This window comes from Furipterus horrens, unplaced genomic scaffold, assembly GCF_987537825.1.
Source record: "Furipterus horrens unplaced genomic scaffold, mFurHor1.1.pri manual_scaffold_17, whole genome shotgun sequence".
NCBI classification, from domain to species: Eukaryota; Metazoa; Chordata; class Mammalia; order Chiroptera; family Furipteridae; genus Furipterus; species Furipterus horrens.
The window spans coordinates 113853107-113873259 of NW_028327187.1; the positions used below are offsets into that span (position 1 = coordinate 113853107).

The 20153-nt window shown below is 42.8% G+C and overlaps 1 protein-coding gene across 1 annotated transcript; it reads right to left on the reverse strand.

The window, feature by feature from the left end:
* Positions 1–877: 877 nt before the first annotated feature.
* TLR8 (toll like receptor 8) lies at positions 878–19593 on the reverse strand. Its single transcript, XM_090264928.1, has 3 exons — positions 19514–19593; positions 10943–11016; positions 878–6264 (listed from the first exon to the last, which is right to left on the reverse strand). The coding sequence occupies exon 3, from the start codon at positions 6256–6258 to the stop codon at positions 3136–3138; it is 3123 nt and encodes a 1040-aa protein (XP_090121054.1). The 5' UTR covers positions 6259–6264; positions 10943–11016; positions 19514–19593; the 3' UTR covers positions 878–3135.
* Between the last annotated feature and the right edge of the window lie 560 nt (positions 19594–20153).

Sequence of the window (20153 nt, forward strand, 5' to 3'; positions counted from 1 at the left end):
GCAAATGGGAGGTCACAGAGGGCCTTGTGAGCTCGTTCAGGAGTTAGGATTTTAAACTGAATTCAGAAGTCACATCTTTTATAAGAATCACTGTAGCTGCTAGAAGTGAATTGGAGGGACCAGAGTGGATACCAGGAGGCCAATGAGAGATGTTGGTAGTTTGGACAAGGCGTTTTGATCATGGAAATGGAGAATGGATGTGAGAGAAATTTAGGAAGTCAAATCAAAAGTCCTTGCTGCATGGTTGGGAAGGAGACGGAGAAGTCAGCAATGAGCCTGCGGATTCTGGCTCTTCTTGCAAACTCAGATATTACTCTCTATCATCTCTGAGCTCCCAGTGCCATCATCGCTGAGGTAGCTACAGGGTTATCCTTAAAACAGTGTAGGTGTAATGGCAAAGGGGAAGAAGACTGGGAAATAAAACAGAGAGGTCTTTCTCCCTGCTCCGAGAAATGCATTTTTCACCAGAAGAGAAATAAGGGTCTAATAATAAACAGCTTCTCAATGGCGATATTCTGCTATCATAAGTGTGTGTATGTGTGTGTGTGTTCTTATTAATATCTTAAGAATTTTAAATGTAGTCTCCTCCCTTTGCATGCTGGAAGGACATTGATAAAGATCATTTTCCATTTTGGGTCATTGGCACAGGAAGTCTTGAGATGTTCCCTTCAGGTTCAAAACATAGCTATCCCTTGCCTCGTGGCTCCAAGACTACACCGTGATTGCTGAGACACACGGCTTTACCAACTGCCCCACTCCCCAAAAATACTCACGGGCAGGAAGGAAGAGAACACAACTGTGTGACCTTCTTTTGTACTCATTGGAAATAAAGCATATTATTATGGCTTTAAGTTCATGGATAAGGACAGTGGAAAGCTGGCCATATCACAGTTTTATTAAGAGCTGAGAGGAAAATTGCCTTTATTCATACAATCATCATAAATGACTTTCCCAGTCACAAAGGCTTTTTTAACTTTCATGGAATTCTGAGTAATTTCTAAGGAGGAAAAGCCATAGTTATTGTGATGGGTTGAACTGCATGCTATGTGCCCCCCCTCCCCCAAACCTGTCCACCAAATTTTATGTTGAAGTTCTAACCCTCCAATGTGATCTTATTTGTTGCAGATGAAATTTTTTAAGATGAAGTCATACCAAAGTAGGATGGACCTTTAATCTAATCTGACTGGTGTCCTTATAAGAAGAGAGGGACATAGAGGGAAGACAACCATGTGAAAATGAAAGCAGAGGTTGCAGCAATGCACCTACAAGCCGAGACCCACCGAGGACTGCCAGCCACCACCAGAGACGGGAGAGGCAAGGACAGGTCCCCCAAACCCGTTTTGGGGGGCTAGGAGCACTGCAGACACTGTGACTTCAGATTTCCAGCCTCCAGAACTGAGACCATCAACTTCTGTTGTTTCAAGCCACCCAGTGTGCGGTCCTTTGTCATGGCGGCCCTAGGAAACGAATACAGCTGTAATGTTGGAAAATACCTTGGAGATCATTTAGTCCATTCTCCAAAGGAGCAGGTATGCTCAGGTGCAGCGGTTTGCCCAGAGTCACCGGTTCCTGGACTGGGCATTCCAATAATACCTGTAGTTCAGGGAGTTTTATCTTTTAACAGAAGCCAACAGACAGAGATCAGCACCAAACGGGGATCTGGCAAATCTTGAACAGCTCCAAGAAAAAAGCAGAGGACCAAAGGGAGCTGGCAGAGAAGACTTCAAGAGTGTATGTCTTATACTTGAGGGAGGATGGCGCATTGCAGATTTGCTCTTCTTTTCATTCCTAAGGGCTTTGTTTCCTCGTGTCTGGATAATTCCCCGTTACTCGCAGGTGCCTTTCCTAAGGTGTCTCCTTAGGCTTCATACCTGTATGGAGAGGATGCTATGGCTGCTGCAGAGAAACAGAGGGGATAGTGTGGTGGTGGGGACGCTGAGCTTGTTTCATTTGGGAGAAAAACAAAAGGTGCCAACAGGCAGGCACTTCAACTTTGTGTCTTCTGAGTAGGGAGTACGGCGAGAGTTAACTTTTCTGTTAATAATGATCAGATGTACATGCTTCATGAAAACTGTTTCCCCTTTGATTTCTACCAAAGATTTTTAAAAAGTATTCTCAATAATCCCAGTGTAGATGGCAATTTCTGTTATATTATAGATCTATTTCCCTACTGTGTATTTATCCTATGCTCTTCGTGTGAAGTGAAATATTTTTAATTTTTCAAGATTTACAGCAATGATGAACAGATACTCCAAGTGCTTCTCATTCAGCTGCATACTCTAAAAAAAATGGCTAAGAAGTAAAACAATAAAATAAACCTCTTAAAAACTATCTACCTCAGCCTTTAAATGGCATCTAAACCTTAGAAGTCAAATATTATAGCCAAAGTAACTCTAAAAGACAGACTAATGTAACCACAGCATAATATAATCATGTAGCCATGGATTATATGATACATCTAAACAGGAACTTAACATCAGAACTATTCATTAGTTTCCAAAGTTCTTAGATGTTGAAAAGAAGGCTGAGTAGGCCACTGTGAGATGGCTCACAATGATCCCCGCCTCCTGATAGCCACAATCTCTGACTGAACCCATTCCATCCATTCCTCAGTCATAGGCTAGTTTCCCTGGACTGAAGTGACCATTCCCACTGAGCTGGTGGGACCTGTGATTTACTTCTAACACATAGAAAATGGCCAAAGTCACGTGACAGCACTTCCCCGATTAGATTACGAAAGATGGTGATTTCTGTCTTGCCAGCAAACTCTTTGAGGAAGCAAACTGCCATGCGGGAGAGGTCCGTGTAGACGAGAACTGAGAGTAGCCTTCGGCCAACAGTCCAGAGGGAACCAGATCTTGAAAGCAACAGCATGAGTGTGAGCATGGGGTCTCCCAAAGACCAGCAGGTGCCTGTGACCTGGGCTAACACCTAGATTGCAGCCTTTGAGAGACCCCAGGCAGAGGACCTCGCTAAGCCATACTGGACTCCTGACCCACAGGGACTGACATACCAAATGGTGACATTCTAAGCCACATGTTTTGGGGTAATTTTTTACACAGCAATGGGTTACTAAGGCAGAAGGGTCATTGCTTTACCTTTGTGCTATGTTAGGAAACTGTGACTTAACATCAGTTAGTACTGCTTAATGGAATCAACATACAAATTGTTATACCGTGAATCATTTTCAGTTAAGACGACATTTTTCAGACTTTGCCAAAACAAGCCTTCCGCCTTGGGGTTGTCAGGCCACTGGAGGATGGAACTCTTGCAGATTCTCTGCCGCAGCCTCAAATACTGAGAATGCTGTAACACAGGCTCTAGCAGAATAAACACAATCACATCCATATTTTCATCCATTAGCCTCTGCAAGGCCAAGTAGAATGCTGTTTTAAAGCTCCAGCTTCTTGCATATTTTCTGGTTAAAACAAAGATTGTTTTCTTGCTTTGGTTGATGCTCTGCATGAGGTTATCAATGATGGCTAATCCCGGGTCCCAATCCCTCTCTTCTAAACACAGGAGCACATTTTTTTCCTCACTCTCTTCTAGGTGGAAGCGTAGCTCATTGATCACCCAGTCGGTAACAGAGGTATCTTTGGTGTCATAAGAAACATAAGCATCATAGAAAGTTTGGGATGTGGAAAGAGACCTGTAGCCTTTCACCTTCGCTAAGCACATTTGATAGATAAACCAGGCATCCCAGTAAAACCAGTGGTGAGCCAGGGCGGCCAACATAACTGTGATGGTGACGAAGGATGTGAAGACAAATAATATGGCCGCAGTGGTGTCTGAAACACACGTGGTTAGCTCGAGAGTCATAATACTCTTGCCTCTTTGATCCCCAGGACTGGCACAAATGACATCTGTCAGTCTAGGAATTGTGACATTCACATTTTCATCCAGCCATCTTCGAAAATCTCCCAAGCCACAGGTGCAGTCAAAAGGGTTTCCGTCTAGTTTCAAAAGGGCTAACCTGGTATTCTCATTCTTTGTTTCCAGCGTGGATCTGTTGATCGTTTTTAGCAGGTTGGAACTTAAATCAAGGTGTACCAGACTGCTGTTTTCTGAAAGGAAGCCAGGGGGCAGGTGGAAAATCCTATTTTCACTCAGTAGTAGCGTCTCAAGAGATTTTGCAAATTTAGATAGGCCATCAGCTACAAAATATAAGTGGTTTCTACTTAAGTCAAGCAGTTTGAGATGAGAGAAGTTCTGGAGTAATGTCCAGTTAAAGAAACGTAACTTATTATCATTTAAATATAATTCAGTGAGGCTCCCGGGCAAGTTAATGAATGCTTTATTTGGGATATGCACCAGGTTATTAAAGGATAAGTCAAGCCGCGTCAGGTTCGTGAGGTTTCTAAAAATGTACGTGTACCTCTTATCTTCACCATTCCACAAAACGTTCAGGCGGTTCCCACTGAAAACTAATTCTGCCAGAGACTTGCTATTCAGGTTGTACTCTGTTAAGGTATAAATGTTGTTGTGGCTCAGGTTTAAAACTAGAAGATGTGTTAAATTGTTAATAAATCCTAGACGGTGTGTTACCCCTGCTATTCGGAAATAGTGTGCATTGTAACTGAGGTCCAGAACTTCTAACTCGGGCAATTCGTTGAAAGCGCTATCATAGTCAAAGTCCAGTCTATTGTTTGTAAAATCCAAATACTTGACATGAGGCAGAGCTGAAAACTCACTTCCATTTAATGCTTGACCATTGCCATTGGCAGACATATTTAAGCAAAAAATGTTAGGAAAAGCTTCAAATTGCTTTTGCCCAATAAAGAAAATACTGTTCAGGCTTAAATCTATGGCTTTGCCATAATCTGTACATTGTCGCTTTATTAAAGGCTTGGTGCTGTGATAAAAATTGGAATGTGGGTCAAACTCACCATCCGCTGAGCGTGGTTTAACCACATGACTTTGGACAGTGGAGAAATTTGCAGAACTTGGCCTCATATCACCTACCAAGGGCGATATTCTGTTTGCTGACAAGTAAATGACTTTCAGGTTGGGGATATGTTGGAAAATGGAAAAATTAATTTGCTTAATGAAGTTAACGCCCAAGTCAATAGTGGTTAAATTTGACAGGTTCATCAGGGGCCGGAAGTCTTCATACACAAGTTCCTGGAACACATAACCTTTTAAGTGCAATGCCCGGAGAGATTTCAGCTGTGAGAAGTTTTGGGAAAGATTAACTCGTTGTGGATATGCTGTCTTGATATAGTTATAAGATAAGTCAAGTACTTCTAAGTTGGGCAGTTTTGTTAAAAAGTCCCCAGAGGCTATTTCTTGTACTAAGTAATTAAATTCAAGATGCAGCTCCTTCAGATGAGGCATGTGGTCAAACCAGCTTGCTGGGACCTTGCGGAGGGAAGTGCTAGAGAGGTTGAGGCGTTCCAGTTTGGTCAATCTATCAAACGCGTTAGGAGGTATGGAAATTGAAGCATCTCTGGCACAAGGTGTACAGGGAAATGGTGCGTTGAAACACCTTGGACAGTTCCCACTTAAATCTAGTACTTTTAAATTTTCCAGTCTCTTGAAGTCTTCTTCACCGATGTTGTTGATATTGGTGTTGCTAAGGTAGAGTTCTGTTAAGGAGCTCGGCAGCTTGAGTGGCACTCGAGAAAGATTACTAAATGACAGAATTAGTACCTTCAGATTTGTAATCTCTTCGAATGCGCCTTCTTCTATTACAAAACTTTTATTACAAACATTGTTATAATAGCAGTTCCAGCCCAAATTGAGACTTTCCAAATTCTTAAGTCCAGAAGTGTTGTTTTTAGCTACAGAAATTATGTTGTTTTCTATTAGACTAAGACTTCTCAGGGACCCTGGCAAATCAGAGGGTATTTTGTCTAATTGGTTGTTTTCAAGTAGTAACACTGTCAGGTTTTGTAAGTTGAGGAAGGCCCCATCTGTAATGTTCATGGCTTTTTTATTTATATAATAGTTTTCAAAGTAGGGCGGCAGCATGGCGTTTCGGTTTAGGTTGATTTTAGTAAGATTTTGCAGCCCTTGAAATGATTCATTTGTTATATGTGTGATTAAATTATCAGACAGGTCTAGCTCTGTGACATCTTGGCCCACAGTTTGGGGAACTTCTTGCAGTCGGCGGTCATTGCACTCTGCAATGACAGAGACACCTTGTGTTTTCTCATCACATGGATAGCTTCTTCTAGAATAATCTGCTTCACTGAAGAACTCACGGGAATCAGGGATGAGCAGGAAAAAGCAGGTCAGAAGAAAAGACTGAAGGGTCATATTTTCCTAAGGAAAATCAAAAGTGGAGGCACAGTATTAGAGTAGTAACATCTGCCAGGTATTTCACGATGGAATCGACAGTGCTGCACAATACTGTGTATGAGTTTTGAAGTGGGAGTTCACTGAAAAATTAAATAAATTACATTACATTCAGAATGATTTTAGGTTTTCTATGTGCTCAGCTTCAAGGTGCTAAAAGAAGCTGCAGATTGAACTATCTGAGTGGTGATGATGATGATGAGAAAACCTGGGAAGCTTTTGCAGAAGCATTAATCAAGATGCCCCCCCCCACCAGAATGGACCATGGTATGGTTCATAGACCTACAGCACAGCAAGCTATAGTTTCAACCTATTAATATAACCTTCAGTTTTCCTCTTTAGCCCTCATCTGAGGATATGTACATTGATTTAGGGGGAGAGGGGGAGAGGGAAAGAGGGAGGCAGGGAGGGAGGGAGAGAAAGAGAGAGAGAGAGAAAGAAAGAGGGGGAGAGAGAAAAAAAATAAAACAGTTGCCTGCTGCACGCACCCTGACTTGGGGATCAAACCCACAACCCAGGCATGTGGCCTGACTGGGGATGGAACCAGTGGCAGCCTTTTGCTTTGCCGGACGGTGCTCCAACCAGCTGAGCCACACTGGTCAGGGATCACTTCCCAATTATTCCCTGTCCCTTCCTAGCTAGTGGGTGGGCTGGGGAGTCTATCTGATTACATGCACAACTTAGTAGTTAGCTCACAGTCTAGTGAGTTAACCAGACACGAGTCAAACACAACACTACAAGATTTCAACTATGACACAAAACAGGCGTGTGATACCGTAAGAGCCTAAAAGAGAGGAGGCTTTGACCTGTTTCTGGAGGCTGGGCAAGATTTCCGTGAGGAAGTGAAACTTGAGCTGTGATTCTAAAAATGAATGCGCGTGTATAAGGCAGAAAGAGGTCGAAGCATATGCAAAGGCCCTGAGTGTATGTTTTCATTTCCCATGCTGCGCCTTCAGAGGAGCCTCGGGCAGGAATCAAGAGCGACATGGGGTACACCTGAGACAGAGTACATCGGGTCTCAAGTCCTCAAAGCTGGTTGAAACGCAGAGAATTGCTTGCAACAGTAGGGCCTAGGATAGGAGTGAGGACCAAGAGGATTGCAATGGCACATAAGAGGTGACAAATAGAAATTTTGCTGAGGATCTCAGTACCTTCATGTCACTGCATTTGATGGACATTTTTCAGTCTTCATCTTAATAAGCACAGGATTTTGTGATCTGCCAGTGACGATGTCCAGTAGGCAGTTACATATGTGTGTCTTAGGCTTGTAGGAGAGTTCTGATGGAGGGATGAATTTGGGAATCATGCCAAGTATAGCCATGGGTGGGAATGAGATCCTCCAGGGCAGTGTGAGCCATAAATGATCTTCCACACTTCAGTATCAACAATTTTCTCACCTTTTTGTCCCCTAGTGATTTTATTTTCGTACATTGAAATATCTTACCCTACTTGAATCGTTTGGGCATAAAATGTGAGGTGCGGACCCACATTAGTTTTTTTTTTTTTTAGACAGAGACCTGGTTGCCCCAACATCACTTATTGAATAATCTTTTGCTCACCGATTTGATATGCTCCCTTCATTGTAAACTAACTTCCCTGTGTTATTGGATTTATTTCTAGACTCTATGCTGCTTCATCAATCACTTTATCATTCACGTGCTGGTACATTTTAATAATTACTGTTTTGAGGTACGCTAGTATCTGACAGAGCAATCCCTGCTCATTCTTCTTCTTCTGTGAGTGGATCACTTCTATCTTACCTTCTAACAGGTCTTGCTGGTATATACTAAAACTATTGATTTCTATATATTAACCTACCAAATTACTATACTAAATACTCTGATTATTTGGAATAATTGTTTCTCCATGTGATTTTCTTGGGTAAGCAATTAGAGTATCTATAAATAATGGCGAGCTTCCTATCACCCTTTATGCAGTCTAACTGCGTTGTCTAGTTACTTCAGAACAAAAAAAAAAAAAAAAGCAAAAATTGACTAATTAAACCACACACAAATAAAAATTCTGCCTCACACACACACACAAAATACGGTAAAAAAGGCCAAAAGTAAAACAAGTTAGGAGAAAATATTTGCAGTTCCTCTCACAGATAATGATGTAATAATATATTTAATATGTAAAGACTCTTTATGCATAAGCAAGAAGACAAATAAGCCAAAGCACACAGTTCACAGAAAAAGGAACCACAAAGATCCTTAAATGTAGGAAAAGATACTGAACTTTACTTAAAAATTTACACTGAAATAGCATTTTTCACAGATTCTACTGTGTAGGTGAGGATGTGAAGAAATCGGTGCTCTTATACCTTGCTGGTAGGAGTCTCAATCTGTAATATCTATCAAAATTCAAAACATACTTAGATTCAGCAATTTTTAACTCTAGAAGTACATCCTAAAGACATAACCTCACAAATGCAAATGATTATGTACGAGGGTGTCCAATGCAGGGCTGCTAGCAATATCAAAAGATTGGAAATAACCCAAATGCATATGAGTAGTGGTCTGGTTTAAAAAAAACATGTTATATTCATATAATGGAATACTATGCAGCAAGTTAAAATATGAAGGCAGCTCTATTATTTTGCTCACTCAAAAATATTTCTTAAGCATATACTTTATTTCAAGAACTATTTTCAAGAAGAGAACATAGCAGTGAACAAAAACATTAAAATTCCTGCCCATCTGGAACTTACATTACAGGATAGTGTGTTAGATGGTGGGAAGGACTATGGGGAAAAATGAAGATGGAAAAGGGGATGATTATGTAGACTGTCCCTCAATTGGAATTTGTCTGATATTTTTGTCATGATTAGTCTGGGGTGATGGGTTTGGGGGAGGAAGACCACACAGGTATAGGGTCATTCTAGTCACATCATATTAAGGGCCATACTAGCAACATAACTTTTGCTGTTGATGCGGACCTTGATCACCTGGCTGAGGTAGTGCTTGTCAGGTTCCTATTATAATTTTTATTAATTATAGATTAATAAAAAATTAAAAATCAATTTATAAAAAGGCCCACGGATGCAGATGGCAGAGTGAGGCCAGACTACAGACCCTTTTGAATAGAAAACAGAGCACTGTTGTTAAGTGAGACATTTTTAGGTTGTCACTTCAGCAAGTCCAGAGGACAGGGTCATCCTGGGTGGCCTCGCTAGCCTCAAGTTAAGGTCTCAACATCTACTTTCAAATGCAAGTGTCTTTCGTATGACCCTGAGCAATTGAGAACAGTCTCTAGGGGAGCTCTAGGGACCAGGAGGGGAGCCCTTTGAAACTCGCTGTATCTTCAGGATGAAAACGGCCTCCGGGCAAGTCTGTGGCAATTTAAGGTAAATATTGAGGTCCTGGCCTGGAACCTCGGTTGGTTAAAGCATCATTCCCATGCTCCAAGGTTGCGGATTTGATCCCCGGTCAGGGCACATACAAGAATCCGCCAATGAATGTATCAATAAGCAGAACACCAAACTGATGTCTGTCTGTCTGTCTGTCTCTCAAATCAGTAAATAAAAACTTAAAGTACATGTTGCACCACAGAAGTGATCACAATACTCTGGAGGGGAGTTGTGAGTGAAGAGCTTCAGATTCCTTAAAGTCTACCCTCCAGAAAGAGTCCTGAGGCAAGAACTCGAGTTGACAAGTTTCAAGTTAACTTCAGTTTGAAGAGAAGTACATGGGTGGGAGGAATGGGAAGTGGCGAACATGCCGCTTATCAAAGAAGCTGAGGAAAAAGCCCTGACTGTGCAAGCCTCCCCGTCTACCTCAGGAACTCACAGAGGTAGAACGGACAGCAAAAGCTGCTCATCCATAGAGTGAGCCCTAGCTCACTCCATCCAGTAGATCTGAGGGCAGACAAAGAGCGCAAAGCCGGCAGGAACTGCCCTTCTCAGCCAAGGTCTTCCTCTTGGCCACACCCATGCCTCTGGCTACCAAAAGTTGTGGCTCGGAAATGACTTCAGAGGAAAGGAGAATTCCACAAAGTGAGAAGGCCACCCAGGGAGAATTTACTCTCATTAGGATGTAACCATAACCATCCAGCCTGGCAGAAGAGAAATGGCAAGTCTGCAAATAAATTAGAGAAATAGCAAGGAGAGAGAGAAAGAGAGGGTCAGGGGAGAGAACTGGCAACCCTACAAATAAAATAGAGCAGAAAGTGCATTATGCACATAAGATACAAAGTAGAACTATACAAATAAAACAGAGAACCTATGGGGAGGGTTGGAGAGAGAGAGAGAGAGAGAGAGAGAGAGAGAGAGAGAGAGAGAGAGAGAGAGAGAATATGCTTCTGTTGTTTGAGCCTGACCTTTGAAGTCTCCCATCAAAGTGACAGGAAAGGAGTAGGACCCTAAGGAGATCAGAGAAGGCATAAGAGGAGACCAGAGCACACAGGGAATGCAGAGGAAGTTGAGGACAATGCCGAGCACAGGTGGTTGAGCACTAGGTGACACAGCGGAGAAGCCTCAGGTCAAGCAGAGCAAAGTCCATTTACAACACGGAAGCCTGAAAAGGCTCTGGAACCGCAGGCAGTAGTCACGGCAGGTGGCACGCCAAGTGGGACTGCACAGTGGATTGACTGAGTGACAGTCTTCATGAAAAGTCAGATCACTCCTGGTCCCCTCCCTGACACTTACTATCTTGAAAGGTCGAAAGGCTGAATCCAGAGCCTTGGGTTCAGGCCTGCAGGCACATGTGAAGGCCCTGGCCACTGTCAAAGAGAAAACACAACAGTTAAAAGAGCAGTCCATACCTGGAGCATGGAACCCCAATCTGCTCCCACCCCTGGCTCTGGAACCCCAGACACCCACAGGCTTGTGAAAACCCCACTGCAGCACCCCAGGCAAGAGACTGGAGGATCTCACTGGGAAAACAGACAAGCACAGTAGCAGGGCAACGAGCACAAAATTTTAGGACACACCCCAAAACTTAGTCATCCAGATAAATACTATTTAAAAAGATTAAAACCCCTGATGGACAAAATACACTAGTCCCTCTCTATATCACGGTTCATTTATCATAGCCTTACTGTATTGTGGGATTTAAAAAAATATTGTATTTAGTTATTTATCGCAGCTTTTCCCCTATATTGTGGGATTTTGTGGTACTGTATACGTATGTTGTTAAAGTTATGTAGGTTTATGTTTAAGAACATAAGTCGTCATCGGCAGCCGTCCGTCTCGAGAGACGATGGTGTAGCTTCTTAAGAGTCTATCTGCATTGCCGAGAATGGCTGTGCAGTCCGACTCAGGAGTGACACGGTATCTGTCTCCTCCCGTGTTGAATCGACATCTTGCGATGACGCTGGAGTGTCCTCTCCAGTGAAGCTGAAGCTACAGAGCCTGGGCAGGGTGATATGGAGGGTCTGCTGTTGCCCATGCAGCAGACCCCCCCTCTCTTCGCAGCTGAAGGGTCCAAGGGAAAGACGGAGTCAATACAGCTTGGCTTCAGGTGCGCCGCAGGAGTTGCCGGTGTTGACTACAACGTCAAACCGCCTTAGGGACTCCGGCTCCGGATTTTCTGTCGGGGTTTACTCCCTTAGCCTTTCCCCTGAAGAGGTATGCCGCAAGGCAGCGGAGGTTTTTTGGAGTCAGAGTTTTCCTTCTCTGATGTGCCCTGACTGGAAGATCGAACCAGCGACACTTAGCTCGCAGGCCGACGCTCAATCCACTGAGCCAAACCAGCCAGGGAGAAGAACATAAGTAGTGTTTATAAAAGTGTAGAAAAGGTTAATAAGGGAGTGGGAAAGTTAATAAGGGTTGGGAATGGTTTATAAGTGTGTGGGAAGGGTTTATAAAGCCTTAAAGTATATATAAATACTAAAATAAATGTAAGGTTCCTACTTCGCTTATTTTCACCTATCGTGGGGGTGTGTGTGTGTCTAGAACGTAATACTCGCGATAAGTGAGGGAACATTGTAGCAACATTTTAAACAAGGACAGACTGTGACCCTGCCCTTGCAAGGCTCTGCTCCACCTGCCTCGCTTGGTTCTGGTTCCAATAAAACTCAATTTACTGAAATAGGCAACCAGCCTGTGATCTGATTTTTCCAGTTGGATTTTTAAAAAAATATATAACATTAAAATATTATTGATCTTCTGTTGGAAATAAAGCTCACAATAAAACACCGGGACACAGGACTTAAGCAGTAACCAAGGCAGTTGTTTCTTCATGGATTTGCAAGTCCAGGTGCGGCCTAACAAAGGGCGCGCGCCGGGGCTTAGAGCAGGCCACTTTTATCCTAACGCAAGTAAACCACCCCCTTTCCTCCCCCTCCCCTTCCTCTGCGTTCTTCCCTACCGGATACTCCGGAGTTACAATCTAACTTGATTGACTAAATCAACTAAGGGTAGCAATTAGCTCATGAATAAGTTTCCTTACCTTATTGACCATGCATAGTTTCCATGTGATAAATCTTCCATGATGGGTGCCCCTCACACTCGGTTAACTCTGACTGTTTATGCCTCCAGCCTCATTTCCTCTTGAAAGTTTCCTTAACTTATTTATCATATTTTTCCAGGTTATAAATATTATGCCATTTACACTCTCGGTTAACTCTGTTTCTTAGGTGATAAATATTCCTTAACTCTGACTATCTGTGGCTCTAGACCCTCTTGAAAGTTTTCTTAACCTGCTTATCACTTTTTTTTTTTTGCTGCTAATCATTTCTTACCAGTGTGAGTGTCACTTTTATCTGTCCCTCACCTTACTGAGATTTTTGGCATGGTCCCTCTTGTAAATTTTGTGCCTCACTCTCATGACCCTACTCCTGGTCTGTCACCACAGAAAAGATCACTGGTGACACTGGCCAACTCTAACCAAAAGCCGATCACTGCCACTCATCCTGTCCTAGTGACTGGAGCTTCTAATCAGCTCTTTGGTGCCCCTCTCTGCAGTATGAAATAACAGCCAGCATCGGTCACCAGGGAGGTCACCCAGTATGACGGGAAGGTTTCCACAGAAAAAGAAAAAAAAAAAATCAGAGACTCAGCAATTAGCAGAATGAGGCCTCTGGCAGCCAGGACAGAGGTCTGTGGTTTCTTTTATTAATATATGTTCTGTCTTGCACAGCTTCTTGCCTTCCTTGTTTGCATTTCTGAACTCCCAAAAGATCTGAGCCCCAGATTTTGTTTTATTTTTTGTAACATCTTTGGCAGCAAAACTTGATCTGAATGGACCCAAGGCTACTATCATCTTTATTTGTTCACTAAGCATGAGCATTCTGGTTTCATAGCAGAAACAGCCTTGTGCATGACCCAGACTGGTTGTGTTTTGTAATATATCACACAGGTGACATATTATCTTGTTAAAATATGAATTCAGAACTTTGACACAATTCTGACCCACAGGTTTCAGATAAGGGATTGTGGATCAATACTTAAATCTTTTTCCTTGGGGACACAGGATCAATTCCTGAATTTTCCTTGGCATACGTTAAATCGGGAAATAGAAGGTGATCGTCAATGCGGCCAAGTTATGACGTTCATGGGTCTGAGTCACGTTGGCCTCCATGGGCCCCTTTCCCCATTAAAAACATAGTAAAAACTGCCCTGGTTAACTGGCTCAGTTGGTTGGAGCATTGTCCCGTACACCAAAAGGTTGCGGGTTCAATCCCTGGTTGGGATACCACTTAGGTTGCAGGTTTGATCCCCAGTCGGGAAGCCTACAGGAGGCAAGCAATCAATGTCTCTCTCTCTCCCTTCCTCTCTCTCTAAGATCAAAAAACATATCCTCGGGTGAGGATTTTAGAAAACAGTACAAATTACATTTTATGATCCGATTGGTACTCAATATAAAAATGAATATAATACAGTATGGATTATATTCATTAATTTGATGATTTTTAAAGACATTAAAGTCTTTGCCTACAGTGAGCCCCAGACCCTGTGCTTTCTATGCTTAAGGAGAAGTTGGCCCTGGTTGTCAATGATGGTATAATGGGCTCAGATCAGGCCCTCCAGAGGCAAGTAGAGATACTTCCTGAAAAGTAAGTTAAGTATTAGATTGGGAACTGGTGAAGAAAAGGAATAGGATTGAGTGGAAGTGGCAGAACAGAGGACCAAGACACAAAACTGTTACAGGTGGAATTGCATCCCCCCCCCAAAAAGATACGTTGAAGTCGTTTTAACCTCTGGACATGTGAACGTGGCCTTATTTGGAAATAGGGTCTTTGAAGATGGAATCACGTTAAAATGAGGTCATACGGGGTTAGTGTGGGCCCTAATCCAACGACTGACATCCTTATAAGGAAGGGGACACTTGGACGCAGACCCAGGAAGGAAGGTCACATGAAGACCAAGGCAGAGTGGAGTGATGCAGTTATAAGCCAAGGAACACCAAAGACTGCCCGCCACGACCAGAAGCCAGGAGAAAGGCATGAGACAGATGTCCCCTCTGAGCCCCCAAGATGGAACCAACCCTGTGGACAACACCTAGATTTTGGTTCAGGATTGGGAGAGGACACGTCTCTGTTGATTTGCATCACCACGTTTGTGATGCTCTGTGATGGCAGCTGCAGGAAACAGCGGGGAGCAGGTAAATAAGAGTTGTTCTGTGGAACCCACTTGTCAAGGCAAGTTCAAGCTGCCAAAACAAGGCCCTTGGTCTGGACATGCCAGTGAGCTCCTTGCAGAGAACAGCCCAATGTGGACAGCCATGTCTGCGTGGTCTGGCTCTTTCACTGGGTGTTGCCTTGGAATACACAGAAAAGCATATGAATCACACACCCAAAGAAATCTGCTTAGGTTCCTCTCTCCCTGCCATGTATAGCTGCTGCTAGCTACCGAGAAGTGATTTCGCAACTGTTTTCCTATTTTCCCTGCAGAGTCAGTTCTTTGGCTGGGTCCATGGCCCTTGAAAAGCCAGCCCTCTCCTTCCGGTTCAGAAGGAGCCAAATAGTAAAATGAAAATGACCCATCTCAGTCCTTGCCCAAATCTCCCTTCTCAACTTGGGCCCCAGTGGGCACCAAAAGCACAATTTTAAAAGACCAGTGCAGTGGCCCTGACTGGTATGGCTCAGTGGACTGGGAATTGTACCACAAAGCAAAAGGTTACTGGTTCGATTCCCAGTCAGGGCACACGCCTGGGTTGTAGGTTCAGTCCCTTGCCAGGGCGGGTGCGAGAGGCAACCGAATGATGTTTCTCTCCCTCTCTTTCTCCCTCCCTTCCCTTCTCTCTAAAAACAAATAAATAAAATATAAAAGAAAAAAGAAAAAGAAAAACACCAGTGCAGTTTGAAGAACAGCTCGGAAGAGTGTCTTAGCTGAGGAACCCTGAGAGTAAGGGTGAGCCAAGGGGCTACCCCCAGAATCCAGCCCCAGGGGGCAAGGGGTGAGGGCTATAGGCAGGGAAGAGACTGGTTCAGAAAGACTGACCCCACCAGCTGATGCCAAAATAAATCCTGTGGGTCTTCCTACACAATCTAACTAAGGTGAAGGTGGTGTGCCAGTTGCCTAAAGCTGCCTTTCTGGAATACAGGGCTTTTTATCTTTTCACACCCCTTTCCTAGGTTGTGAGCGGAGATCTTGCAATTACGCCTCCTTCCTTCTCTCTTTTCAAAGGCTTCATTTACCAAGATGTGATTTGCCTCAGCCCATCTCCCCAGCTGCACCCCTTTCTTAGGATGGGGCCTGCTGATGCCCTCTGACACTGTAGGGTCAAGAGAACCTATTGATTATAAGATGTGATTTATTCCCCTCAACTGAATTACTTAGCTGTTTGCGCATGATGAGGAATTCAACCAGAATTGAGTTTTTGCCACACTGGATATATTTCTAATTTTTATTTCTTTTTAAAGATTTTGTTTATTTATTTTCAGAGAGAGAGGGAGGGAGGGAGTGAAAAAGGGAGGGAGAGAAACATCAATGCATGGTTGCCTCTCGTGTATCTCGAACTACAGATCTGGCCCACAACCTAGGCATGTGCCCCAACCAGGAATTGAACCGGCAACCCTTTGGTTTGCAGGGCGGGGCTCAATCCATTGAACCACACCAGCCAGGGCTCTAATTTTTAATGGGTGCCGATACATTTGTAGTTGACTATGTTGACCACTGATATGTTATGAAAGTAAATTAATAAAAAAAATGGTTGTCCAGATAGACTCTGTCACCTTAGCTGAAGTTTACAATACTAAATATTTTATCCAATAATAGATACCATATTTTAACCAAATTTGATGGACTCATTAACAGCTTTGGAAGTGAAAGAAACCACTACACATTAAATGTACAAATCAATGAACAGATGGACCTTGATTTTTATATGCATAAAGCTATGAAAATTTATGTTATTCGAATTTTGAGAAACATGGTAGGGAGCTTTCGGTGAGTGTTTTCCCAAGAGGCAACCACTGCACTGAGTACAAGTCATGCATTTTCTTGTTTTTCCCTCCTACAAATCAGTGAGATGGTTGCTTTCCTAAGCCCCCATTTTCAGGCATGGAACCTGAGACTCAGAAAGGCTATTACCCATGGTCACTCAGATGGTAGGTGGCAGAGCTGAAACTGAGTTGACATGTGCCTGAGTAGGGAATGAACTGGTATGGCTAGAATCAAGAGGCTAGTTGGCAGTGATCTGGGTTTGTTTGGTTTTTTAAAGATTTTATTATTTTTTTTAGAGAGAGGGGAAGGGAAGGAAGAAGAGAGAGAAACATTGATGTACAAGAGACACATCGATTTGGCTGCCTCTTGTGTGTGCCCCAAGTGGGACCAGTCCATAACCCAGGCCTGTGCCCTGACCAGGAATTGAACTGGCGACCCTTTGATTCACAGGCTGGTGCTCAACCCACTGAGCCACACCAGCCAGAAAGCAATGATCTATTATGGTTTTGGTTATCAGCAGAGACATCATAGCCATACCTGGAACCTTCAGGATTCAAATGCTGGGGTAGATTATACCCACCCCACCTTTCTGCACTGATCGGTTTATCACAGAGCACTCTGTAATCCCATACAACAACTGGAAATGCACTGACTTCAGATGTATACAGCAACTAGCAACTCTCTGTAAACATCGGAAAAGTCAACACAGCCTTTAGTTGCTAATATTGATCCAGAACCATGGGTCATGCATTTAAATTTACTATAGCCCTGAATAGTCATAAATTGGGGATAATAGTTTAAAAATAAAAAATCCCTCAACTCCATTTAATAACTCAGGTGAACTCAAATGCATTCCATTGGAATGATGGTCCCCTCAATAGAATTTTTAAATTTATTTTTTTAAATCCTCACCCAAGGATATGTTTATTGATCTTAGAGCAAGAGGCAGGGAGAGAGAAAGAGAAACGTTGATGTAAGAGAGAAACATCAGTCGGTTGTCTCCCATACAGACCTTGACTGGGAATCGAATCCGCAACCTAAGTGTGTGCCCTGACTGGGGATGGAACCCACAACCCTTTGGTATATGGGACGATGCTCCAACCAACTGAGCCACCTGGCCAGGGTGTCCCCTCAATAGCTTCTGGAGGTGACACTAAGATACAGTTACAACCATCATCCAATAAGAACATCGTCCCCTATGAGACACAACCCAACACTCCATAAGTCTGGGGTTTCCATGAGGCAGCCTCCTGTCTCATATACCCCCACTATTTGTAGATTTTTACATGAAAGAACGAGCAGCAGTGATTGAAAGAGAGAATGAACTTCAACTGCCCTCTCTGTGATCCACAGCCTCAGCTTTTTAGACAAGGCATACCCAGAACTTTTATTTAGTTTGTTGAAATCAAACCTGGGGCTAATGAATAAGCGTCAGGTCTTCCCAAAGCCTTGTCACCCCCTAAAAGGACTGCGCTCTTTAGTGAAAGAACCAAAAGGGCTGTTCAGGTGTTGCTAGGCAGCGGTTCTCAGCCGTGGCTGCACACGAGATACCTGGGAAGTGGGGAAGCTACGATGCCCAGTCCCACCCCCACCCCCACCCCAAGATTCTGATTTCAGTGCTCTGGGGTTCAGCCTGGTAGCGGAACTTTCTAGAGTTCCCTCTGTGATTCTAATACATAGCCAAGGCAGTTTACAAATACCAAGTAGAAATTTACTTTAATTGCCATTCCATACATGTCATTGTTGGCCCAATTCTTCAAGAACCATTGCAGTCATTTCATAAAGCATTATAAAATTTCAATGCAGGATTGATTTACTTTCAAGATCTATACTGGGTGTTAAAAGGATGCACAAGTTAGCTAAAAACTTAAATATACATTAGATGGTGGTAAAAAAAATGACTCCAAGATCTTTAAAAAGCACTGAATGACTATGGAAAAAACAGGGTAAAGTTTGGATGATCTTCTCTAGAAGTCAGACTTTTCAATTGTTCTTAAATCTCATTAAGTTTTCCAGAAAACATTAAAAAAAATTATAAAGTTTGTTTTTCAATCTGGCAGTTCTTGATCATAACAAAAACTGACCTCCTGTTATGACTAAACACTAGAGAATATAACTTTAAAAATAGTAACATGCTCCTTCAACTCTCCAAAAAAGAAAAAGTAGCAATTAATGTTGAATATCAAGTTCCTCTTAGTATATTAATTTCAGGCTTTGCCTAGGCAGTAGTCAGTTACTTGTGCATGTGAGGGAACAGAGTTGGACCTTTTCCGTAGAAGTAGTGAAGGAGAAACACCTCCCTACACACTTCACTCCAACCCTTTGGTTCTAGAAGAGAATCCTGTTTCTGGCAGGACCAGACAGTAATGTTTTAGTTCAATTCTAAAGTTGAAATTTGCTTCTTCTCCCATCCAAAATAATAAGACCAGTGCATTTGATTTAAAATTTTTTCTGTATACCATGCCACTTTGCCTAAAGTTGTTTCAATACTAAACCTTTAAAAAAAGTTATTTACAAAAAAAATAAATAATTTACTTATTTATTTATTTTAAAGAGAGGGGAAGGGAGGGAGGGAGAGAGAGAGAGAGAGACATCCATGTGAGAGAGAAATATCGATCAGTTGTCTCTCAAACACGCCCTGACCGTGGACCAAACTTGCAACCCAGGCATGTTCCCCGACTGGAAAATCGAACCCACAACCTTACGCTTTGTGGGATGACACTCAACCCATTGAGCCACACCAGTCATGGCTCAATACTAAACCTTTCGATGCATTTTTGCTCATTCGTCACTTTCTCTGTTCATACCATTGGCCACCAAACCATATTTCGGGGTCAGAAATCACATATTTTGTTGGAAAGCTTTGTTAAAGGAATAGAAGTAGCTTACCGCTTTGCAGTTGTCAGCCCTTCTAATTTCTCATTCCATAGCCGCACGCACGCAGCACTACAGAGCGGCGCTCTCTGTGCAGCAAGTGCACATGGAGAAGAGAAACTGACTGACTTCCTCAAAGTGTCCGCTTTACCATCACTGAAACGTAGCATGTGGTTTGCAGAAGTTTATGTGGGAAGAAGGGAACTTGTGATTTCTTAACTGTTGCTAAATCATTTATTGGCTGTGCTTTAAAATTTCAAAACTGAAATGGGGGGGGGAGTCATTTATAAAAAGATTTAAATGATGTAAATATAACTTGAAGTGGATTGAGCATTGGCCTGCGAACCAAGTGTCACTGGTTCGATTCCCAGTCAGGGCACATGACTAGGTTGCACGCCAGGTCCCCAGTTGGGGGCATGTGAGAGGCAGCCACACAGTGATGTTTATTTCCCTCTCTTTCTCCTTTCCCCCCTCTCTAAAAATAGATAAATAAAAATAATAACCTTGTTAAAAAATAATAAATTTAAATATAACTTAAGCCAGACATATCCAGTATATTTTTGTGAGTTTCTGCATATGTGTCTACATATATGTGTAGGTGGGGGAGGGGTAGCTGCAAGGATTCTCACCAAAATGTTAACACCCTTGAGTTCTG

Bases quoted from the DNA above. Each gene is read 5' to 3' on its own strand.
- TLR8 (XM_090264928.1), bottom strand. From the start codon at position 6,258: ATGACCCTTCAGTCTTTTCTTCTGACCTGCTTTTTCCTGCTCATCCCT.